The sequence below is a fragment of the Eleginops maclovinus genome, chromosome 13 (assembly GCF_036324505.1).
Source record: "Eleginops maclovinus isolate JMC-PN-2008 ecotype Puerto Natales chromosome 13, JC_Emac_rtc_rv5, whole genome shotgun sequence".
Lineage (NCBI taxonomy): Eukaryota > Metazoa > Chordata > Actinopteri > Perciformes > Eleginopidae > Eleginops > Eleginops maclovinus.
In genome coordinates, this window is record NC_086361.1 from 10,322,338 (window position 1) to 10,347,749 (window position 25,412).

At 41.1% G+C, this 25,412-nt stretch overlaps 1 protein-coding gene across 3 annotated transcripts in view; it reads right to left on the reverse strand.

Annotated features, from left to right (window-relative positions):
• Positions 1–25,263, reverse strand: part of LOC134874859 (histone-lysine N-methyltransferase 2B-like) — a 32,530-nt gene extending 7,267 nt beyond the window's left edge. Inside the window, exons 1-28 of one of the 3 annotated variants that reach the window (XM_063899090.1) lie at positions 24,911–25,263; positions 14,869–16,243; positions 14,456–14,622; positions 13,965–14,048; positions 13,488–13,644; positions 11,661–11,949; positions 11,142–11,203; positions 10,738–10,974; positions 10,523–10,632; positions 8,985–9,059; positions 7,332–7,436; positions 6,888–7,001; positions 6,418–6,564; positions 5,451–5,543; positions 5,137–5,254; positions 4,849–4,962; positions 4,401–4,591; positions 4,021–4,122; positions 3,784–3,894; positions 3,261–3,337; positions 2,918–3,099; positions 2,326–2,411; positions 2,064–2,198; positions 1,738–1,896; positions 1,148–1,265; positions 950–1,028; positions 373–533; positions 50–211 (exon numbers count right to left, since the gene is read on the reverse strand). In XM_063899090.1, the coding sequence (XP_063755160.1) occupies positions 50–211; positions 373–533; positions 950–1,028; positions 1,148–1,265; positions 1,738–1,896; positions 2,064–2,198; positions 2,326–2,411; positions 2,918–3,099; positions 3,261–3,337; positions 3,784–3,894; positions 4,021–4,122; positions 4,401–4,591; positions 4,849–4,962; positions 5,137–5,254; positions 5,451–5,543; positions 6,418–6,564; positions 6,888–7,001; positions 7,332–7,436; positions 8,985–9,059; positions 10,523–10,632; positions 10,738–10,974; positions 11,142–11,203; positions 11,661–11,949; positions 13,488–13,644; positions 13,965–14,048; positions 14,456–14,622; positions 14,869–16,243; positions 24,911–25,210 (5,110 nt within the window). In that variant the 5' untranslated portion in view covers positions 25,211–25,263. Of the gene's footprint in view, positions 1–49; positions 212–372; positions 534–949; positions 1,029–1,147; positions 1,266–1,737; positions 1,897–2,063; positions 2,199–2,325; positions 2,412–2,917; positions 3,100–3,260; positions 3,338–3,783; positions 3,895–4,020; positions 4,123–4,400; positions 4,592–4,848; positions 4,963–5,136; positions 5,255–5,450; positions 5,544–6,417; positions 6,565–6,887; positions 7,002–7,331; positions 8,118–8,984; positions 9,060–10,522; positions 10,633–10,737; positions 10,975–11,141; positions 11,204–11,660; positions 11,950–13,487; positions 13,645–13,964; positions 14,049–14,455; positions 14,623–14,868; positions 16,244–24,910 lie in introns of all 3 variants that reach the window. The other 2 variants (XM_063899091.1, XM_063899089.1) reach the window with 2 other exon arrangements.
• Positions 25,264–25,412: the final 149 nt, after the last annotated feature.

Sequence of the window (25,412 nt, forward strand, 5' to 3'; positions counted from 1 at the left end):
GAGGTCTACCTCAGGATTAAATCAAAACATATTAACCCAACTATTTTACCTGGAGATGGAAGAGGTCGAGATGATCCTCCTGCTGGTTTCCTGGTCTGTGTGTAACCAGGACTTTTGGACCCAGGTGTGTTGTGCTGTTTGGAGTTTGGTGATGGAGTAGTGGGCTTCAATGGATTGGATGAAGTGCTTAAACACTCCGGGGACTCCATATCTAGCAGGGAAGAAAAAGGGTCAACCAAACAGAAGCAGCGTGCAACCGGAATAGTTTATCCTCTGCTATGAGCATTGCAACACAAAGACTTAATGCAATAAACAATACAGTTAGCTTCAGTCAGTCTGTCGTTCAATATGAAATTATAAGTTCCTGCTGACCTCTGTGGTGGTTGGGGTTGTGGATTGTGGTGTGATTCTCTTCCTGGTCCCACCGTGGGTCTTGTTCCTCACCAGGCAGAGGTGTGCTAACTTCTGTCACTTTACATGTGTACTTGCAGCGTCTGCGGGGGTCCACAGTGCTCCAGTACAGCCGGGAACATCTGGAGAAGAAAGGGAAGAAGAACATATTTACATAAATAAATAAAGTCTTTTTTAGAACAATAAATATACAATCCAATACATCTCATTCTTTTGCCAGTGAACACACATGCAGCAGGATGGTTGTACATCACACTCACAGCAGCACATATAGTCAGTAACACAGCAAGTTAAACTGACATTTTAAAGATTCAAGTGATATAATATTTTTCAAGCACACTTAGTTTGACATGGTTTGAGTACAAGTGGCAGATGGTCCTGGAAATTGGTTCAGGTTTGGATCTTCTTAACTTGTTTAAGAGTAAATGCGTTAGAAACTTGAAATACGACAATCAGTGCATCTCTAGTTTTTAGTCACCAACACAATGAGAGATCTACCAGTTAGTTTACCAGTTCTGAGTTGAACGAGAGCACTTACTGATAGCCGATGGGATACAGCATCCTCCCATTTGACGACAGCTCTGATAAAACACCAAGTTTCTGGATCTGCAGAGAGCCTGGAAGAAAGGAGAAATTGTATGTTTAAGCAAACTGAGGGAAGTCTGTCTTATTTCCTCTCCTTATTGAGACACAAGTGGCTCAAATCAACCGCAGACAGTATACAAAATAATCTCACCTATGGTCATGTTTATGGTTTCTGGCTCCAGGCCTGTGAGGAACTTTCTTCTGAGATTGATCCCATCAAAGTCCACGTATACCCGCCGAGCGACTTCAAACCCTTTCCCAGACACCGTCTAAGAGAGAATGATAAACCACAAATCAATACACATCCATACATACTTGCACTTTGTGTGAGTCTGTTCTTTCTTACGTGATGATTTCTGTATTTTCTTTTTAAACACTCGATTTATTACTATTCCATTTCTACACAGCTTTTCCATGTCACCCGTTTGCAAATATTCAGGATTATAACCAATAATGTGAAATTTAACACAAGCATCTTAGCCCGAGTTGTTTTTATACCAACCGGTGACAAAATGCTATATTGTCCCATCCCTACCAATGAAATCAATATATTTTTAAAAACGTAAATTGGCCCTTCTTCTTTGTTATTTATTTCACCTTTGATACTATTTTACTAATCTTGAGTGCATGCATTTTTACCTCTTACAGGGTCTACACTGTAGACTGTAGTTCATCTTCCACTACTGTTTAAAAACTAAAAAACAAATGTAAGAGAAACTTAGGGGTGGTTTATGTGTATACCTTCACACTGACAAGATCTCTGTGTTTGAAGCAGAACATCTTCCTGTCCAGCTGAAACACACAGTGCTGGGCACGTGCGCACATGAAGTGGAAATTACTCTGGCAGGTGGAGAGACAGCAGCCCACCGTGGCTCCTGACTGCCCACAACGATCACAACGCTGGAGAATCAAGGACAAAAATAATGTTTTATTAACAAAAAATGATAACATGTTTCACGGAGGTTTTTGCTTAGCTATGTGCCGGTCCTAAAACATTTAGAGCTAGAGGGACAAAATAACTTTCTAGATCGAAAAAACAGTCACTTTAGTTCAAGGTAATATCTTACCAGGTGGCGCCCTCTTGAGACAGCGCTGTGCACTTGTAACAGAGCACAGTTATCCTCATACACCTCTGCAGACCAGAGGCAGCAGTTTATGTGAGCCCACTCATTCTGTCCCAAGTACAGCAGACGTCCTGCATCCTGTCAGGAGGGAAATAAATTCATGTTAATAAATAAGCAGCAGAGAGAGTAGCCTAAACAGTAAATCTAGGAAATAAACTGTAAATGATTTGTGATGAAAATATGTATTAGTTGCAGTCAAACTCACCCTGGGAGGATAATCTCCATTTTGTTGGCACAGGGCACACTGCCTCATGTCTCCAGTGGTGTTACTATCAAGATCAGCCTTAACACCTGTGAAAAAGAGGACCAAAAGAACATGCTGTATCATACTGTTTATACTTTTTACCCGAGAAAGCAAAACTAAGTACAGATTCAAAGATTTGTTACGGGCCACGTAATCATCTACTTGATATGACGAGAAATACAATTATTCTTAAAAATTGAGGACGTTAAAGAGGAAACAAATACAAAACCAGTGTTTAATTATATGAAAAACATTCTTACTTACCTTTGGTTTCAATATTTTCAGAAATGCTTATAACTTATCTCATTATGTTAATAGGGTAAAAAAGTGTTCATGCTCTTTGACTCCTTTATGGTTAAGCTCTTGACTTTTCAGATACTACAGAAATAAGACAAAGAAAGAACCTTTTTGTCTATTGCATGTGTGAATCCTGTAAAGATGATACTTCCCTATCATAAATGAACAACAGTTGGATGTCAAAAGGTTCTCAATACGATACATTTCTCAGCATATACAGTACATGAGACAGTACAGGGTACAATAGTTTTCATACCGTGTGAATACAGAGTGCGGCTGTGCGGTACACCAAACCGCTGTGTCGTGACGGAGGAAACCACAGACTCAGTCTTCCCCGCCTGTGGGCCCCTGGGCTCTTTGGACTGGTATGTCCTTTCCATCCACTGCGCATAGCTGTGCTCCTTAGATGGAGGAAGGACCGCTTCAGGGAGCATGCCACTACAAAGAGAAGTGTATTTATTAAATATCAAACCAATTTCTTGTGGGTTTTGGACTAGGTGAACATAGTCTGCAAGTTAACAGATAATAAAAAAAGGTATATTAGTTGTATCCTTTTTATTTAAAAAGGGAATAATGTGTCAACTTTACTTGGTAATTACCTCGGTAATTCTTCAGGTGATAAGATCCAATTTTTCAGATATCTAGCAGGAAACCAACTGAACATCTGCTCAACGACCTGCAAGAAAAACAGAATTAAAGTGAGATCAAAGTTGAATAATGAGGGAAGGGTGTCTTTTCTTCTTATTTTCATAGTCTAATAATTTAATGACAGCCTGTTAACCAGAGGAAGTTAAAAGTGACTATCTCAGTAATCTGACAGAGGAAACGGTACTGAAAGAAGTACTGGGTCAAGGTTTTGCTGGCTGATAGCATGAAAGCAGATACTAGAATATGGTATGGAAAGGATTCCCCTACACAAAGAAATGGAGAAACTACCACCACCGATAGCGAAGTGAATAGACAAAGATATAAGATATGTACCCTCCTTGTGATGTTAACGTGGAAAAGGAAATAAAACAAGGCAGAAACTCAAGAAAATAAGTCGATTTTTAGTGGAAATTTCTGAAACGTTAATCTCTAAAAATAAGCCAATACCGTGGGAGATTTATGAGGAAAGCTTACTTTGACATAGCGGTCCCTGGCCTGACTGGTCGGTCTCCGTTCCTCGGGGAGAAGCTCCTCCTCATTCAGCGCCTTCCTCATCACAGAGACAACATCCCCATGGAAAGATTTCTGAAGGAGCAAGACAAAGAAAAGAAAGAAAGGGCTTCAATCATGAGCATCTAACAGTAGACATCCGAAAACTGAAATTTCATTGCTTCTTTTATTTACTTCTGACTGCAGGAAGAATATACTCACCATTGAGGTGTATCCACCCACTTTAAACTTGTTTTCCATGGCTTGTAGATCACACACTGGTTGCTGTTCCCTGATAAGTTGTGTGTTGTTTGTTTCCCGACACTGAAACACAGAAACAACAGGATAATGAGAGGACAAATTCGACAATCTGGCAGATATTTAAAAAAAATAACACACTTGCAACAAAAAATCGGAGAAATGTTAGGGGAAGGAAAGAGCATGTAAGCAAGTATCAGAATCTTGGGGTATTATCTTTTAAGACAGTGCTTGTTCTGTTTAAGAAAGTGTAAGACTTTTAGCTTAATAAAAATAAATCTGAGAACAATTGAGAATGATGATGACTAAAGAAAACAGGCAAAGTCCAGCAGATAAGCTCTTACCATTTTGCACTTAAGGAGGTGCTGTGTGGTGTTGTGAGAGAGGAGGTCAGTGAGCACCTCCTCCAGTCCGTCCACCAGCCTCCCCTGCAGCTCCATCTTCAAGCTGCTGCCTCCAGCCTGCTGCTCGCTGCAGGGCGAACAGCTAAAAATCACTTTCTCCGTTTGGCTCGACAGCAACCCGACCAGCTCATCTGCAATAACAAACAGACACATTTCAGAGTTGATAATTATGCAGATTTAATATTAATTTCGGTCTTCAAATAATTAAGCTGTAGTTGAAGTTAAGGCATGAACTCTAAACTCTATTATTTTACATTACAATGGATGTTTCATTATACATAAGAAACTATGCTTTTTATACTGCAACATAACCTGGTAGTTATCTAATTAACAAGAAATGAATTGGTGTTTGGAATATAAAACTCAGTATCATTTTGGAGTTACTCACCCGAAAGTCCTTCACATGTGTAATGGATCCAGTGGCTGCACTGCGAGCACTGAATCATCTGTGTGTGTTGATCATTGGTGTTGTAGCACGTCTTGCAGATGGTGCAGAAATGACCTGATGGAGATATAGATCATATCATTAGTGACATCATCCATTGCTAGAGCCTCACATACAATTTCAGGTCATTGGGTTACCTTGTGGCTAAGTCTTGGAACATATAACCATGTATTTACTGAACATTCAAAACTATAGCTGCAAATTATTCAGTAAACACGAAAGGGGTTTTACCTTTTTTGTGCAGAGAAGTGCAGTCAGGACAAAGATCCTGTTCGTGGTTCCAGGCCACGTCCCAGGACTTTCCAGGAGTCACGCCGCAGCTTTTACAACGAATGCATGTCATGCACACCTGCACAAAGACAACGTGTCACAAAACAGCAAGCATGAGGCTGCAGGAGAGATCACAATGAGAAGGTACTCTGAACAAATTTCAGTGTAACTTCTTTCTCTTTTTTTAATGCTAATCACTCGACATCCAGCAGACACGGCAAGACCCTCCAAAACAATTCAAGGAATAGAAATTTGAATATCTATTTATAAATTACCCATGGCATGCTGCAGTTCATAGGTTTTGGGTAGGTTGGTCCCAAGCAGGAGGGGTGGTAGGAGGTTTGGCATCTCCTGCACTGCAACACTGGCTAAAGAGGGGGGGAAAACCAGAAAGGTACTTTAATTAGAAACTAGTAAATAGGATAAATGTTTGAAAATCATAGCGTGTTAAATTGGGAACATAAAGTAGAAGAAATAAATATAATAACACTTTATTTATATAGCATTTGATAAGATGTTAAGACCTTTTTGAAAACATGCAGAATAGCAACATAAAATAGTATTTAAACAGGATAAGACACAAGGATAATAAAAACAATAAAATAGATATCGATTCCTCCAGAAACAATAAATGACTAAATGAATCGATACAACAATGATAATGATGACAGCGGTTAAAATATTAAAATACCAACACAAAAGGAAATGTCGCGAATAAAAATGTTAAATAATATAAGTTAAAACCTTAAAAAAAAAAGATATAAATTAAGTAAATAATAAAGACTTAAAGCCCATACAGAAAGGAGGAGGTCAGCAATAAAAAACGAATCTAAAAAGATGTTGTTTCAAAATGTCCACTGAGTTGGCCTCATTTCATTGATATTTATTGGTACGGTGTTCCACAGTTTAGGAGCATAGTGAATAAAAGCTGAAGGTATGAAATATGAAGGTAAAAACCCCCCGAAAACAGTGTTCCTGTTACACAAAGACACTATTGATATTTATTCCTCTTTAAAGAATCCATGGATGGAATAATTAACTCCAATAATACATTGCCTACTTGCATGTATCATTTGCAAAGAATTACAATATTTTAAATGATTCATATTGCCTGCGTGGAAGCCAACGAAAAAAAACTAATACTGTTTGTTTTATACCCATTACTAAAGCATATCAGGAGTGGGTCTTGAGTGGGGCATCTGTTGTTTTAGAAAAAAGGGGTTTCCTTTAAGGGTTGCATACCTTTGTGCTCTTGCTTCGACGGCCACACACGTTACAGAACTTGCAGCGCCTACAGCACCAGTTCTCCTTGTTATCCTCCTGGGGGCGCTCCTCCGATGAGAGGCAGAAACTGTGGAAAGGCTCACAGCAGATCTGGCAGAATATCATCTGAAGGAAGAAGGAAACAAAAGTGTTATTATTGGCACGGCAGAGCACCAAAACACAAACCTAAAATCCACCTCCAGAGGAACAAATACTCCACGTTTAATATTTGTTTTAACTTGGGTTTGGTTTCCCACATTACAGACACAACTTGGCATAGTCAAAGTGGGACATTTTAAGAAATGAAACATGAGTGGAGGGGATCTTAAAGCAATCATAGAATTGGAGATAAAATGTGAACTGAGCAATATTTCTCAGAACAATGTTTTTATCGGTAGCTATCATAACTTTGTTCTATGAGCTCTGGTGAAGCTCTGGTAAAGAATTACCTCATGTCGTCCTTTACTGGCGCAGAGCAGACAGACAGGTTGTGGGGTGGTGGGGATGGATGTGAGGACGCTCAGGCCGCCCATCAGCCACACGTTCTGGACAGCACAGTCCTCCTATGAGACACAAGGCACGAAAGAAAAGAAAGTGGACTGTTATGCATTTTGAGGATTAGTATGCTTATTCTTTATTATTGATATAAATAAACTTCCCAATCCCATAACCTGACATGTTTTCAGCTTAAGGCCTATTTATTTCTAATATAAAGATCAGGGCAAGGACAGTGCAAAGCGTTTTGTGGTTCATCATTACAAGCTAGGGGAAAAAAAAATGCAATTTAAAGCCAATGACAAAGCAGTAGCTTATCCATTGTTTCTTTTAATACTGACTTCAGACTCTGTTCACTGTTGCTACAAAAATGACCCAAAATTAATGCAAAAACTCACCTTGAAGTCCACACGGATCTTGTACTTTTTCTGCAACAGGCCTTTTTGGGGAAAACCATTGGTTAACCCAGTCAGGCTGTTCCCTGACGCACACTCTGCAGGATTCTGGGAACGAAGGACATAGTGTGTGTCAGTTGTTTGACAGTTTTTCGGCACCGTCTCTTTTACAGAACCGTCATCCTCCTCCTCCTTTTGAGGCCAATCCTCTGGTCCGTCCTCCCGCTCCGTTTGCGGTCCCTCCTGTAACTCTGTGTGTGGATGGACAGTCTGTGGGAGCACTTGATCAGTGTTATCTTTGTTAGCTCTGTGCGTCTCAGGCAAATCATCCGGGGACTGCACCTCAGACTCTGGATGCTCCTGAAAACACAACTTGGACGAAACCTCTGTCACAGCTGACTGCAGTGTGGACTGGGGCAAGCGGAGCAATCGTAACGACTGGGACTTCCGTGCGGTATCTGTTATGGGATGTGGGGAAGCTGGGGAAGGTGGAGAAGCGGGGTGCGTTGCCAGCAGGGATTGTTCTGGAGAGCACTGTGGTGTGGAATGTGATGAATGTGAAATAGCAGGCTGCGTTATTAGCTGGGTCAATATCGGATGTGACTTTGCACCACCAACATCCGGACACTGGGGGCACTGCTTTAGCAAAAACAGAGTCTGCAGGGCATTATCAGGCAGGCGGTGTAAGTGTATTTGTAGCTGCCGCTGCAGCTTCGGCTTTGGCCTTCTGGATGGGCTGGTTTCTGGTAAAGTGTCTCTGGACTCCGTCTGCTCCGTATTCTCCTTTTCCTGCGGAGGAGGGGACTGCCTAAGCCAACCAGCACGACAGGTTCCACAGTGACACGAATACTAGTGACATGCAGAGGCGGAGACTGGCAGCAGCCAAAGTGACAGAAAAAGGAGTGCAATAACAACACTAGGCAGGTATAAGAAGTAAGAAAGGTCAAGAAGATTTAGCAAATGCATTCAGCAGCAGAAAAGATAACACAGAGTGGAAGCTCAAAGTAGAAGAACACAGAAGCTACATTCTCCAAATAACTTTCATGTTTTGTGTAATTTAACAAGGCAAGCATCTCTGATTAGTAAGCTGTACCATGCAACTAGGCGGACAGTACGAGAACATTCGAGACGTTAATTTACCTTGATGCAAGTATTGATCGATTTAAAAAACACACTTGATTTAAAAGATGTTAACTTCCCTATGAACTCACTTGGACAAGCAGATTTGAGGTTGATACCGATATTAAAAAAGCAAGAGAAAAATAAAGTACGATTTTGCACTGATTTTGTACTTAAAACCCCCAAAAGAAAGTTGTCTAAGCGCTGTAGCTTCAGGAGAGTGCTTGTCTTTGTTCTGTGTGCATCAGCAGTATGACGTGTAATGGTGTCAGAGAAATATGACCAGACATTCAAAAACGTATTACAAACCTTAATAGAAGCATGCAAATTCTAAAAAGAAGTGCATGTGTGATCTCATTTATGCAGGTTATCTGGTGAAAGATATGCATGTTATTTGGTTTGCAAGTTTGTTTGTATTTTGCAAAGAATCCTACATTTCTGAGCTCTGTGGACAAATTTAAAGCCAGCAAAAGCCAACGGGGTGTTTACAATGTCTCCTATATAGACCATATGTTGATGATTTTGTGAACTTGCTACCTCTTTATTCTCGTCTCCCACATTTTGGTGGCTTCGTTTGTTGCAGGTGTGTGAAGGAGGAGGGAGATGGAGTGACTGGATCGAGTCATCAGTGAGGCGCAGCAGGCAGTCGCCAACATGTTTCAAATTGTGAAATGTATGCAGAGGTCCTTTAGGTGCGTATGCATGGGTACATGGTACTTGGACAAAACCAGCAAAACCAATTAGCAAACACAGTGAGATTAACTCACAATTGAAAGCAGCGACTATACATAATAAAAGAGACATTTCTCAGGAAGAATGTCAGAATACTTAGCAATCAGAATCTCAAAAGGGGAAAAACAAGCCAAAAATCATTTGCAATTCTTTCAAGACAGAGGTTTAAAAGTAAACGAGCAAACCGTACCTAATTAGATCGCCATGTGAATTGATGAAATCTAACTCACGAGAGCAAGCAAAGAGTCAGGCAGCACAGCCAAGATGCATTCTTCTTCTAAAGCAGAAATGAAATATATTCATTATTATCAGGGTTTGGTCTCAAACAGGTAACAGGGGTTACCTCTTACTTTTGGAGAGAACCCTCATACCAAAATGCCAAGTGATGTCAGAAGACAATTTCTCTTTTCGTTAAAAATGTGAAAATCGTGTCAAATAGATGGTCATACGGCAGAGACAGCTTAGTTTTTACAGAGCTCTGAATGAATAGATGATGGCTGTCGGGTCGGTCTGCCGGTGGACGGGTGGCAGGCAGCAGGCTCACACCGAACCTGAGATTTCTTTATTAGATTGTTTCTTTTACTCTCCTTTTTCCTATAGGAGATAAAGAAACCGTAACTCTGGATTTATTTGTTGTTTGAGGTGCAATATAAGACTCAGCAGCTTTAAGACATGAAGAAACTGTTATTTTCGGCTTGGCTCTAATGTGTTATTTTCGTCGAAAAGTGGGCTGGGCCGTAATTTTTGGAAATGACGTTAGCGTCCTCATACTATATTTTTCTACAAAAACCCCTGATTATGTTTTCATTAGTGTACTGTGACACTTAAAATTGCGTGCTATTTATTCGGTTGCAATTAAAATCCTGTGTACTGGACCTTTAAGATACGGATAACATTTCAAAACCTCAAGTCTGGATAGTAAATAAGCTGCATTTTGTCATGAGCACAGCTTCACTGAGACATAAGGTAAAGCACATGCTAGGGGTTTAATATGAAGGAGAAACTTAAAAGTCAGAAACAGAAAATTAGTGCAGTTAAGTTGAAAGGGTAGATTCACTCATTATTAAATCATTACAATTGGAAACAACTGAGAGTGAGATGCAGACCTGGGCAAAGTGTGACATGGAAATATTAATGGTCTTTCCTTAATCATGATTATTTAGACAGTCAGTTAATTGTTTCATTTAAACCAACAACCAGTTGATGGAGGATTCAATTATCATAAATAAGGACTGTTTTTAATCTTTACATTTTTGACTCCACTTATTTGGAACATGTAACATCTTGGCCCCGGGTTTGATCAGGTGGATCACAAAGGAGAGAAATCTGCTGGATGTTTTTACCTTGTAAGCTCTGGGTTTGGTCCCAGGTCCTCTGGAGAACAGCCGGCGAGGCTTCGGCAAATCAGTCAGAGGGTCTTTTGGTAGTGTTTCACCATCTTGAGTAGCGAGATCTCCAAAAGAAGAAACAGATCTAAGACACAATTCTGATTCGACTGCAAGGATGTTTGGTCCTACCTTCTCATAAAGCATTGACACAAAACCAAAGCTTCAGTTACCTGGCTTTTTATCAGAGGCTACAGCTGTCTTCCCCGGCAATTTATCAGCCTTATACTTTTCTTCTACTTCCTCCTCAGATTCAGACTTCAGCAGGCTGCTGTAGCAGCGTGGCGTGATGTTGCGCAGAGAATGTTTCCTGACAGGCACCGTCACGGACAATCCCTCGACTGCGCCTTCAAATCCCCAGTTCTTATCATCAATGCTTGACAGGGAGCCGGGAAAACGCCTTGCATGGACTGAGAAAACAGAACCCCTTGATTAATTTTGTAGACAAGCTTATCATTTGGATATGATGTTGAATATATTCAAGAAAATGAATTACAGCAACAAATTTGAACTAAATATTTACTCAGGGATAAAATGAGGGCAGACTCTTTATTAAATGAGAGAATTAGAGACATACGTTTCAATGGTTTGATGATGCGGTCCATCTTCGCTTTCTCAATCCGATCACACTTCCTATATCTGAGGAAGAAGAAACAGTAATAGGTTATTATATACATGATTAAAATGAAGTTAAGGTAAGCGGTAAATATCTTTGAATGTTGTTAGAAGTGTGCTCCCTTTCATTATCTGTCAGAATGTTTTATTGGGGAAAAAAGATTTATCTACAAATATGCTTAACCTGTGTTTTTATCCTAAAGGGTAAACAGTATTTTAAACACCATTTACTGCAATATATTAGAACGTGATAAAACACTCTATACTATAACAAATAATATGTTTCCTATTTGTCTTTATAGGTGTCATCAGAGTTAGATAACTAGCATTTCTTCAAAGTATGCAGAACTTGAGATCACCATATTTTAGTTTATATATTTTGCTGCCAGCTCTTGATAGCCCTCTGTGCTGATGTCCTTAAAACAGCTAAAATTTCAACAGCCCTCTCTGTGGATTTAATAACCTGATTACTCTAACTTACATGCAACACTGCCGCTTGGTGTTGGGCCCCCCGAACTTGGGCTTATCGAGGCAGTTGATGCAGTCTGCGCAGTCCTCCTCGACCAAACATCCCATGCAGCATCCACAGCGTCGGGAGCGGACTCCCCCCGCTGCATATCGACCCTGGGTCTTCCTCTTTCTGAACACGTGGCCCCTTCCCCTCCCTCTGCCCCTCCTCCTCCGCTGGATTTGTTCCTGAGAGACAACCCACTGAGCCCGGCCAGGATCAGGGATCTCATCATCATCATCATCATCATCATCTGCCACATCTGCAAGTGACAGACAGAGAGGATGGGTAAAAGAGCCACAATATACAGTTTAAACATTCAGTAAGTGTGTGTGGGGGCGACATCTTTGGTTGCCAATTACTATTGAGGCATTACAGGTCTAAATGCTGTGATTGAATGTGTTACAGTATATACATATTTACTTTAACTCTGGTTTCTAAAGTTACTCATGGCTGGGTGAAGTGTTGAAATAAGAGTCACTTTGGAATAAAGTAAGGTGGCTGGTAAATACATCACAAGTCTGTGGCAACTCCATTGCTGGTAGAAATCCTCCTACCTGAACTTTTGAGATTTGATAACTAATAATTATTTTGACAACCTCTGGCATCCCCCATTGGTTTTAAGTGTCACCTGGCACAGAGCAACTTCAAACGGAAATAAATTACATAATTTTAAATAAATAATAAAGCTGGATTTACATTGTGGTATGATATCTGTGTCCCATTAGCACTAGATGTGTTCATCAGGAGACAAAGGTCAGGGCAGTGAGTCTACTTGTCAAACGGCACTTCCTCACCTCATACTGAGTGATGCTCACTCGACCAGTGTTAGGTAAAGCTTTCCAACAGCGGTGGCTAATCTGTGTGTGACAAAAGATATTTTTGCTGGCAAATATCTTATTTACAGCTACATTTAGCATTTATTTTTCCTTTTGTGCTCAGCTAGTAATGCCAAAAGCTAGGAATATTGTGCTCTTTTAATGAAGAATTAATTCTACGTTGTGTTTATAACTGCTGAAGGTTAGGTTTGAAAGAATATTTTAGCTGGTGAAGTTTTCAGTATAGTACATTAGCAGATCAGCTTTGCCAAACTGAAACTGGCAGAAATGCATTTAGGGTCGGACAACCCTTATGAAGCAAATTGAATTGAAAAACAGGGAACCTACCTGAGAGAATGGCTATATAGAGTCTCAAGTCAATCAATTTCTTTTACAATCAATCTATGAATGAAGTGGAAATCACAATTATCCCATGGCCCGAACAACAACTGTAGCAAGAATTCATGATGCACACTTTGGGAGACAAATTACATTTAAATAACAAATGTGTATTTTTTAGGGTGATTCAAATACAGCCAATCCAGTGATCCAAGGAGCTATCCAGCTTCACAACGAGCCTCCCTTAGTAGTATAAAAGTGTGCGACAGCCAACCATCTGAAACAACTAACATCCCTGCCAACAACAGGCAACCACAACGCCAATCATTTTCAGAGCTTCTTGAGCAGAATTCAAATATGAATGCTTTTTTCCTACAATCACTAAACTGATCGATTCTTTGGTTGGGTTCACTTATTGTCTTTGTGTCCATTTCTGGACAACCAGATCCTCACCAAGGAAGATCAGCTAACCACCAAATTAGCTCCTTCAGCACATCTGTTGGCTGCTTTTATTTCCTTCATGTGATCATCATCACAACGACAGCATCAGCTGATGAAAACATTAGTCCGTTGCATCAACATCACTCAGTGCTGTGCAAAATGTACCATTTCTTAAAAAACATCACATGTGGATGCATGTTACCTTCTGCTGCGGGAGAGAAGGTGATGCCCTCTCTCTCGTGGAGTGGCAGGGCGCTGAGTCTGGGGATATCGTCTGGCACCATGGCACGGGGCTGACCCAGAGCCACTGCTGCTGCCCGACACACATGTTTGATCCTCGGCCCCCCCAGCGGCTGCTCCTGAACACAAACCAAGAAAAAGTTCAATGTAGAAAACTTTTGTAAACATATTATCGGAACATTACTTTTGACAAATACCTCACCATAAAATCTCATTTGACATTAAACTAGGATATACATTTCCCATTGTGAAGTGCAACGGTTAACAACACATTTAGTAACCCTTTCCTAACGTAAAACATACTCTATAATGTGTTATAATCTGTTCATAGCACTGTATGATTAATTGTAAGCACTCACTAATATTGTGTAAAGGGGATCCTCACCAGCAAATCAGACATGACAAAAATAAAAACACATTAATACATTTAATTTATTACCTCAGAACTTGTATCTTTGGGAGATAAGCTAACTCTCCTCCTCCTTCTTCGGGTCACTGGCAATCGTGATTCTCCTGAGCCCAACTAACGGTCGAAGAGGGAAAAATCAAGGTTTCATGTTAGACATGCTACAACGTTTCCATTTCCAAAGAGCCTGAAAACCATACCATTTAAGCATTAGTGATTTTTAGTGGCTTTTAAATTATTCACAGCGTACCAGACTAAGGAACATTGATTTGAATGGAGACCAATTACTCTCATTTTCAGGTTCCTACTTAAAATCAAAATGTATCTCTATTCAACCGAGATCGGAAATCCCCTCCCCCAAAGAGGCCAGTCCACCCAGATAAAAATGTCAAAGTGGGTTAAAGTAGTCAGAAGGGGAAGGGTATGTTCTAATGAACCTGCATGTTATTTAAAAAGGGGATCCAAATCTGAAAGTTTGAAATCTTCCTTTCCACTGTGACACAGACTTTGTCTTTGGTTCTTACCTGCGACAGCTTGAGCTGCTTCTGCTGATCAATCTTAATGAGCTGGACTTTGGCTTTCTTCAGCAGGTGGAGCATCGTCTTATTGGCTCCACTGAGACCAATGCGATAGCTGGGACCGCTGACTTCCACCGCCTCATTACTCTCCCCAGCAACTCCTTCTGCTTCACCTGTAGCCAAACACATTAATAAAGCAACTCTGGTTAGATTATGTACAAACAGAGACACATCATCACTGCACACAAACTACTTGAAACACACCTATACGAGGATGATACTCTCAGGCCTAGCAATTTGTTTCAATCTCCAGGTAAACCTTTTAATATGTATTTTTACAAATTAGTACTGTAATGTTTGAGCTTTTGTTAAATCAAGATCTTTCTAAATATTAACACAGAAAAACAACACATTCTTACTGTTGCAGCCTGCATCTCCTGACGCCGTATTGGAGGAGGCGGACAAATCAGCGTTCACCACCACGGCTAGTTTCCTCACAACACCAGGCGCGTCCATCTCCTCCATCATGAGCTTTGACCGTCGCTTCTTCCTGACACGAGAGGTCAAACCGTCGCCACTTTGTTTATAGCTCCCTTCAGTGTCCGAGTGGCCTTTCTTTTTCTCCGCCAGTTTCAAGGTCAGTTTCTTAAGGTTCTTGTAAATCTCGAGGTGGCTCGTGCCTGGCCTGGGCTTGGATGGGAACTTTGCATATGGGTTGTCTGCCACAGATGTAGAGTCACAGTCTGACTGCAGCGAGTTGCCATCATAGCTCAAGTCATGGCATGATGGGCTTGGTTTTCCATCCTCTCGCTGTTGACTTTTCAGCCATGTTGCAAGAGAACCCTTCGGAAAGGGGATCATTTCCTCATCCAGGAACCTTTTGGGAGTTTTGATGACGCGGGAGGACCGTCCACTCGTTACAGTAGTGGAGTTATAGGGGTCACACTCAGAAGGAGTGATATTCTGACTCTGCAGCTGCTGCTTAGTCCCACCCTGCGTCTGTGGAACTGGAATGGGCTCCGTTACATAGGTGTAATAAACACGCTTAGTTCGAATGCTACCAAGTTTTGGACGTCTAACTTCTGAAGGATCGTTTGGCTTCGGCTTTCGCTTGTGCCCAAACAAAGATTTGCGAGGCCTTCCGAGTATTCTTTTTCGAGGGGAATCTGTGGCTTTACACTCGAGCGGCATTGCTGCTGCTTCGTCTCCACTCTGGGCCTCAGCCCCGGCCTCAGGAGAGGCCCCCATACCCTTAGCCATTCTCCTCCTCTGCCGTTTCTGAAAGGATGTGAACGACAGAGCTGCTGCTTGAGATGTGCCTCTGGTGTGCCCAATTTGAAACCCCCTCATGCGTTTTACAGATCTCTGTGGCTGAGATTGGTCCGTGTCTGAATCCTCCGACACCTCGCCTGGTTCTTTGACCTTGGAAACTCGCCTGGTGCCAGCTGAGGTAGCAGCTGTTTGGTTTTGCATGTTGTGAGAGTATGCTGATTTTCCTGCTCTCCTAATAAAGTCTGCTGCTCTGGTACGGCTCTGTCTACCTGAGGCCTGCGCACCTGCATGCTTGCCGTGCAGTTTAAAAACCACATCGGGGATATCTGTGTCTTTAGATGGGCTCTCTTGGACACCCTGGTCGTCTTTAGGAACTCTGGGTACAATTTTTCCAACAAGAGATGATTTTCGGCTTTTAGGTATAATCTTTCCTATGAGAGGCTTTGCTTTGCTGAGTAAAGACGAGCAAGGATCTTTCTGTGGACTAGCTGTGGTGGTCCCAAATCCAGTGAAAACTTCCTCCTGAAGAAAAAGAAAGTATAACCATTAAATTGAGATAATACATTATGACAATAAGTTTGTTGTGGAAACTTAATGAAGACCAAAAACACACACGTCGCCGTAGTTTATCTTCAAGCTGAGTTATGAATGAACTTTTATACAAAAAGACATATAATATATATACACATAAAAATAATTTAAAACATAGCATTTCTTAAATAACCAGCACTATGGAGATCTGATGTAAAATTTGATTCATATTTTGTCAGCCCATAAATCTATTTTTCTTTCAAAATGAAGTAATATTGGAGGTGAAAGAAAATTATAGGAAACATTTGATATTCATGTGTTAGACAGACCTACTGACCATAAGTGTGACAAATAAAACTATTTTTTTAAGGGGCAACTTTCCCCCCCCATGTCCAAAACATTTTAACCTTTCCCAGGGCACTTGTAATCATTGCTGTTTTAATTTATTGTTGAATTAAATTAGATTACATACATACAGTTATCACCCCCTTGTGCCAAAATTAGGGATCAAAAAGGCAAAAACTGTAAAATAAATATGGAATTGTGGGGGAAATGTTTGCCACAGTACCATCATTCTTACTCCAGAGTTGCATCAGAACAGTGCTGGGGTAAAAAACAAAGTAGATTTTGGTTTCAATCAGTTCACTTTAAGAAATAACTCAGCAGATTCTGTACATGTGCATAATTGATAGATATACAGTTTCATTCAAGCTACATTAGAATAAAAAGCAAGCTATTTAACCCATTTCTCCCTTAAATGAGGTTCTGATAAAGCCGAATACTCATCGCCACAAATATTTAAGTAGATCTTTTGAACACATTCGGCCTCGAGCAACTCCTCATTCACCAGTCTACCTGCGATGCAAAGATTACACAATACAGCAGATCAAAGTCACACTTTGACCCGATTTCATTTCACTCGCATCCATATTTATGTGCAAAATACTAACCTCTCCAAAGAGAGAGATCAGAGATGTAATCTCCCCACTGGTATATATTCCAAACCCCTGAGGAGCACTTGATTGTGTGGCACTAGGTGACGTGTGGTTCTCCAGTTGAACAGCACCCATAAGCTTAAGCACGAGCCATGTGACTGTTACATTCCCCTCTAAAGGGATTGCATCAGTGAAGTCCGACTGATGTCAGACACTATAAAGCCCCTGCTCTGGAGATTAAATAATATGATTACATACAAATTTGGCATGATACCATAATTAACCCCAAACTGTGTGGACGGCGCTACACGGAGACCACACTCAATGTGAATGATATTTAAGAAATTGGCTTCTGTGAAAAAACACTGAAAATATGAACAGTGTAGTTGATTCCTCTTTTGTTTGTCATTGAATACTTAGTTATTTTATGAATGACTCCAGGTCTTACTAAGGATATGTTATTTAAATAAAATACATTATTGGCTTATAATGATACACTTATATGTGTGTTATTTAGTGGGTGGCAGTTTGCTCCTATAAATTAGATTTGTAATCCGCCATTAAACACCAAACCACAACAAGCACAGCAGAGCGACTAGAAAGCCAAATGTGTTGTCGCCGGTGGGGATGTTTTTAACCGTTTCACAAAAAACTACAACAAAGATGGCAATTTGCAATACAGGTATTTTTGATTTACTATATAAATAAAATAACATTTGAACAGCCAGAACTGTTCTATGTTTTTGTCTGTTAAGAATAGTGATGCAAGTTAGATTTGGTAAAGTCAGAGCTGTGAAATTTGAAATCATCGAAACTTCCGAGGCGCTATGGAGCACGGAGGAGAGTAGACGTGTCTCACGCCACTCCGAGATAATGTGATTTAGATATACTTTTCGTCGTACAATTTTGAGATAAAAATAGTCTGGGACCATTTATAAAGAATTAGGACAGATGTCTAGCTTAGTTAATCTGATTCCTGACCGACCAAAATGTCTACTCGGCTAGAGCAACATATGTCGAAAGCGGGCCGCAAAGCCTCATATGCACACGCACTTGAGCAACCTACAACGGGGGATGCTATGGCTAGCGTTGATAGCAGCACCCTAGATGCATCGCTGCTACAGTCCATGATGGACACTCAAGAGCGACATATTCGCGAAGATCAATGCTTTGCCAGTAAATCTGCGCTCTGTGAGACAAGAATTAAAGAGTTTGATTGAACCACTTCAACCAAAGGATTTCCATTTTCCCGGATTATACGTCCTCCGTTGCCAAGAAGCGAGAGAAGTTCGTCGCAGTCAAGCGAATACTTCATTCCCACCCAAACGTGAAGTTTCGCCTCCTCTTCCCGGCCACTCTCCAAATTAACATGCCGAGTGGAACGTCACACAGGTTTGAGGATTCTACCAAGGCCAATGACTTTGTCAATAAGAACTGTAAATAGAGTGCAGGAATGCGCAAATACGGTTGGATGGTGGTCTCTTGTTTTTTTTAATATCTTTTTTAGCTAGAGACTGCTTACATTGAGGTGGACTACATGTCCCAGGTGCCTTGGCGGTCCACGTGATCTTTGCATTGGGCCTGCCATTATTGATACCTCTTTGCGCTGGTTGTTGTTTTGGCTATGGGTAATCTATACAAAGTGGATTGTACAATGTTCATTTGTTAATATATATCACATTATCTCCGGTAGCACTACTGATCTTTTGCTAGAACTATCTTGGAGCGTTTAGGTTAAATTGTGTTTAAGAAGAGTTTTGCACGCAGAATTGGGGAGATAGCTGTGCTGGGGTCTGGGTTCTGTGTGTTTATTGTGCTCGCCAGTGAAACGCACCAGGGTCTTACACCATCTTCAACATTTGGGGGCTCAGGTGATTTATCTTCAGGAAACACACTTCAAACCACCCGCTCTTTCCAGAGTGAGGAGTGGGTGGATAGGTCATGCCTACTATTCATCATTCCACAGCAAATCTAGAGAGGTTGCTATTTTGTTACATAAATCGGTTCCCTTTACTTGCTCTGAAGTGGTCTCTGATCCGAATGGCAGATATCTAATAGTCACCGGGAGGTTATATGATAACCCTGTCCTACTAGTAAATGTATGCGCCCCTAACTGGGACGATGTGATTTTTTTTCGGCAGCTCTTTTCTAACCTTCCTGACAGGTCCTCGCACTTCCTTATTTTAGGGGGTGACTTTAATTGTTGGCTTAGTCCACAGCTTGACGGCACCTCCAGGACGACTCCAACGCCTTCAAGGTCTGCTAAGACAATTAGAGTCTTCATGAGTGAGTTTGCAATCACGGATCCCTGGCGCTTCTTTAACCCCACCGGTAAGGTGTACTCCTTTTTCTCCCATGTGCATCACACGTTCACTCGAATAGATTACTTTATGGTAGATGACAGATTTTTACCGTCAGTTAGTTCCTGTTCTTACGAGGCCATAGCTATTTCAGACCAAGCTGCTGTCGTTATGAGTGTCCGATTTATGTACACACGCAAACCCCATGGCGTTTAAACACGCACTTGCTTTCGGATGAAAGCTTTTTGTAGAAATGATTTCCAACCACATTGATGTGTTTCTAACCATTAACAAAACCCCTGACATTTCTGCATCTGTGTTGTGGGAAACACTGAAAGCCTATATTAGAGGGCAAATTATTTCTTATGCAAGTTACAAAAAGAAACAGAAAAGGGAGAGATTAACTGAACTAACGAGGCGCATTGCTCAGCTGGATGACCTCTATTCCACCTCACCAACCCCAGATGCGTATAAAGAACGTCTCTCTTTACAATCGGAATTCAATACATTGACTGCAGACCAGGCCGCTGAACTACTCCTTAAGTCCAGAAGTAATTATTACGAACAAGGTGACAAAGCTGGCAAACTACTGGCCCATCAATTACGACAGACCGTTTCGTCTCACCAAATTCCCAAAATCCAAACAGCCTCGGACACCACAATCGAACCCCCAAAAAATTAATGATGGGTTTAGAAACCACTATGCTTCGTTATACTCATCTGAAACTGATTCGGGTGCAAAGGATTTTGACAATTTTTTCGCCACGCTAGAGGTTCCTTTAGTACATCCTGATATGACTGAAGAACTGGAGAAACCAATAACTGTCACTGAACTTTCCACTGCTATTACATCTATGCAGGGTGGTAAATGTCCGGGACCAGACGGCTACCCAATAGAATTCTACAGGAAATTTCAACAAACTAGCCCGTGTTTTGATAGACATGTTTAATGATTCATTTCACTCCCTTAGTTTGCCCCCAACACTCAATCAGGCTTCTATCTCACACATCTTAAAAAAGAATAAGGATCCTCTTGCATGCTCCTCTTACAGACCAATCAGTTTGTTATGTGTCGATTTTAAATTGTTGTCTAAAATGCTCGCCCTACATTTGGAAACCGTATTACCGACCAATATCACCCCTGACCAAACCGGATTCATCAAAAATAGACATTCTTTTTTTAATTTGAGGCGATTATTTAACACAACCTACCAACCTTCCACAAACTCTGTGCCTGAAGCTGTGATATCCTTGGACGCAGAAAAAGCCTTTGACGGCGTGGAGTGGAAATATCTTTTTTATACGTTGGAGAAATTTGTCTTTGGTAATAAATTTAACTCACGGGTGAAGTTATTGTATTCCTCCCCCTTAGCCTCAGCGAGGACAAACAATACCCAATCTGAATATTTCCACCTCCACCGTTCCACCAGGCAAGGTTGCCCCTTGAGTCCTCATCTATTTGCCCTAGCTATTGAGCCCCTCTCCATTGCACTTCATTGTGATCCCCGTATCATAGGTATTTTCAGAAATGGAATGGAACAAAGGGCTTCTCTTTATGCAGACGACCTTCTTCTTTATGTTTCCAATTCTCTGTGTCTATCCCTGCAGCTCTCTATATTCTTAATTCATTCGGTGCTATATCTGGTAACAAACTCAATTTAAGTAAAAGCGAACTATTCCCTTTAAATAAAGCAGCACGTGACTACCCCCTACATAATTTGCCATTTAAAACTGCGCCAAACAACTTCACTTACTTAAGGATTCAGGTAACTGATAGGTTTAAAGCCCTTTATAAAGCTAATTTCGCCCCTCTTCTGACCCGTATACAGGAGGACCTTGACCGGTGGTCCGTGCTGAATCTGTCTCTAGCTGCCCGAATCAATTCTATCAAAAATGAATAACCTCCCCAAATTTCTATTTTTATTTCAATGTAAACCCATTTTCCTACCCCAAACATTTTTCCGTAAAATTGACACTATTATTTCAGACTTTATTTGGAACAAGAAAACCCCTAGGATACGCAAACAACTTTTACAGAGACCAAAGGCGCTGGGTGGAATGGCACTGCCGAACTTGAGATTTTATTATTGGGCTGCCAATCTGAGAATTATACAATCCTGGCTACACTCTGATTCGCTTCACTCCCGGTCTGTTTGGCTTGAAATGGAGGCTGCTTCCTGTAGGCCAGCATCTCTCTCAGCATTAGCTCACTTTCCCATTAAGAGCCCCCCCTCTGTTTACACTAAAAATGTAATGGTCAAATCTTCCTTGAGAATCTGGAGTCAGTTCAAATGCTGCTTTAGTCTCCAAACATACTCTACGGTAGCCCCTATAACTGCAAACCCTGTTTTCCCTCCATCCTTAGTAGACGGTTCATTTACTATCTGGTCCAACCAAGGAATCAACTCATTCAAAGACCTGTATGTTGACAACACATTTGTGTCCTTCCAGCAGCTATCTGAGAAGTTTGCACTACTGGACTGATCCAGTGCAAAATTGTGCATCGCACACACTTCACAAAGGTCAGGCTCTTTAGAATCTATAATGATGTAGACCCAACTTGTGACAGGTGTCCCCAAGCACCAGCAAGCCATGCACACATGTTCTGGTCTTGTCTGGCTTTACACTCTTATTGGATCAAAATCTTTAGATCACTGTCGGAAGTCACTGGAAAACCAAATGATCCTAATGCTATGACTGCACTGTTTGGTGTTGCTCCACCCACACTGCCACTCTCTTCCCTGGAGACAACCTATATAGTAGAGGTGGGCGATATACCGGTATGATAGTAAAAACCGGTATTGTGCTGCGCCATGATATGAATTTTGAGACATCGTTGATACCGTGGTATTCATAAATTGGCGTTCATGTTGGGTCGCATTGTCGAACATTCTTTGTCTTCTGAAGTATATTCAAACGGGCTTCGGAAGATTAACCTAACAACAGATCTCCGCTGGATTAATGAATGCCTGGACGTGTTCCTAAAACAGCTGTGCACAGAGTTCTCGTGCACCTAATTTCCATACAAAAACGCTCCACGAGCTCCTTATAAGGGCATGCAAGACGTGTGAACAATCCAGACTCCACAGGCAACGCGAAAGCAACTTTAAACGATCAAAATCATGACATTATTTTAGGACATCACGATGTCTAGTAGAATCATGAATGTAGATTTTTTTAGTCCGCGATAAGCATAATAGCGTGTTTAGAACAAAGTTTTGGAAATCTTTGTCGTGTGGAACTGGTTCGGTTTTAAGATCTCCGACCTCGAACAAAAAAATTTCTTATGCCGGTACTCGCTATGAGCGGACAAGCAAGAAATGGAGAGACATCACGGAGGCTATAACCCATCACATTGCAAAGAACATGGTACCCATCCAAACTGTGGAGAAAGTGGGTTTCAAAAAGTTACTTCAAAGTCTGGACCCAAGGTACGAGATCCCGAGCCGCAAGTACTTAAGCCAGAAATGCCAACTTTACTTGGAATGTCGGGAGAGAGTTTACGGCGAAGTAAGCCAAGTCGATTTATGATGTTAAAATACATATTTTGCCTCAACTAATGTCATTTAGCTAAGAAGGGCTATTCAAATTTTTTCCCCCTCATATATCGTGATATAATATCGATATCGTCTGGACAGTGAAAAATATCGTGATATGAATTTTACCTCATATCGCCCACCCCTACTATATAGCCTTTGTTACTTTATTAACCAGACGCTTGATATTGCTCAGGTGGAAATCTTCACTTCCTCCCTCGCATACCTTGTGGATAAAAGAAGTGTTACATTTTGCTAAACTGGAGAGGATCAGATGCATAATGAGGGTCTCCCTGAGGAAATGTCATAAGATTTGGGACCCATTCGTTGAATATGTACGGGGGCTGGACATGCCAGATATCTGCCAGGCAACTGGCATGTCCAGCAGTGATTTATGTATACACAATGTTTATTTATTTATTTATTGTTGTTGTTTCTTTTATTGTATTTTTTAAATTGTATTATTATTATTTGTATTTATTTATTTATTATTTCTCGATTTATCTCTTGACTGATTTCATGTCTTTAGTCTTAGTCTGGGATTATATTCTTAGTCTGCTGTGTTTGTCCTTTCCTGTCTTGTTTTTGTTTTGGTTCATCCAACTTGCGCGCGGTTACTTTGTCACTTATATTTACCAAATGTTATTGTATATTTGTTTTAATTGAAAAATCTCAATAAAAAGATTGTTAAAAAAAAACAAAAACATCAAACTTTCAACCATTTTCAAACCATTATTAACAGGAAAAATAAATGGATCTAAATAAGGCCTGCGTGCATAAAAAGCATCAAAAAAGAGTTATTAAGCTTATTTATTCATAAAAGCTGAGTGAGGCTAAACCCAGAATGTCCTCAAAGCCTTAATAATATGAATAATCAAATGTAAAATGTAATGAATCCCTCCCAAAAAGATATCTACCTCAGTGCCATTGTCAATCAAGCAGATTTGATTTAAGGCTTAAGCAGATGGAAAAGCACTCTGCAACAATTCATAATTTGTGACAAAGCCTGTGCAAGTAACATTATTATGCTTTCCTGTAGCTTGCAGACCATCAACTGAGACCCCTCTGAGTGCTCTTATAAATCCAAGTACTGTGATTACTCTTTAACTTTACCTTTAAACCAATATAAATCTTCAAAGGGAGATGCAGGGTGGACTTGGTAAATGTTTGTAAATACAGGGCTGTGAAGAATTAAGTTCAACAAAGGTTTAAGATTGCTCAGTGTGGTCCACAATTTTTCATAAATTATTCAAATGTAGGTAATGGTTTTTTTTGCGCCCCCTTCGCATCACAAAAACAACGAGCAATCAGCTGACAGCTACAACGTGGAGAGTGTGAACCCAGATCAAGCAGCTGCAACGTTTTAAATACGACAAGATAAGCCGCCTGTGTATGTCAGCACAGAGTGGGAAATTCAACTCAACAAAACGCATCAGGGGATGAATGCACAAAGATATAAACTGGTTTCAACAACAAGACTCATTCACGATTGTCATCATACCGCCAAAGTTTCCGCCTAATGCTTTTATCATGCAAACAAACTCAGCTGGACGGACGCTGATATCTGTGTGTGTATGTATGGCTGTTGCAACCTACAGTACTGATATCAAAATTTCAAAACAGACAATTCGTATTTCTTAAAATATAATTATAATATACTCAACCAATCGTAAGCATATCCTGCATGCAGACGGATAGCATAATGCCTATTTTGGGTTATTGTTTGCTATCCAAGTTACGGCTAACTAGCTCTCCGTTAGCCTAAATACTTTTTGGAAGTAACAAATCATTTCATTGTATTGTCGTTATTTGAACCAACTGGCTTTATGCGCCCCGTTAGACCCATTGTTACACATCTAGCTGACGTGCTACAGTTAGCTTATTCACCTCCTCTTCACTGGATTGGAAGCCCGCATCTCTCTGCCTGCTGTGCTTCTCCCACACCCCGAGCAGGCGCAGCAGGGCCGGGTCCTCGCTCAACGCCATGCCGATGTTTACGGGCCTCGGCCCTTCGGAAGCCAGATCCCCGTCGTCCAAGCCCAACCTTCCGCATTTGATACGTTTCTCCGACCGCAGCCTGCTGCGAACCGTGCATGGTCGACCCGGGAAGCGAGCCCGAGCCGGCGCTTGGATGCTCAAACCCGCCACGGTAGCGGGAGGGGATAATCCGCCTCCCGATGCCGCCATTATTTACTACAACAACACGAAGCTGGCAGCGGCTGACAGCAGCGATCTAAGAGGCAAGATGGACTGCGCGAGCAAAGGCGCGAGATAGAAAGAGAACCCAGGTGCATCATGGGAAAACGAACTTCGCCGGCACAGATCGACCCCTGCTCGACACACTACGAGACTTCGCTTGTGCGGACAACTTTTCATTAGGTGTCAGGTG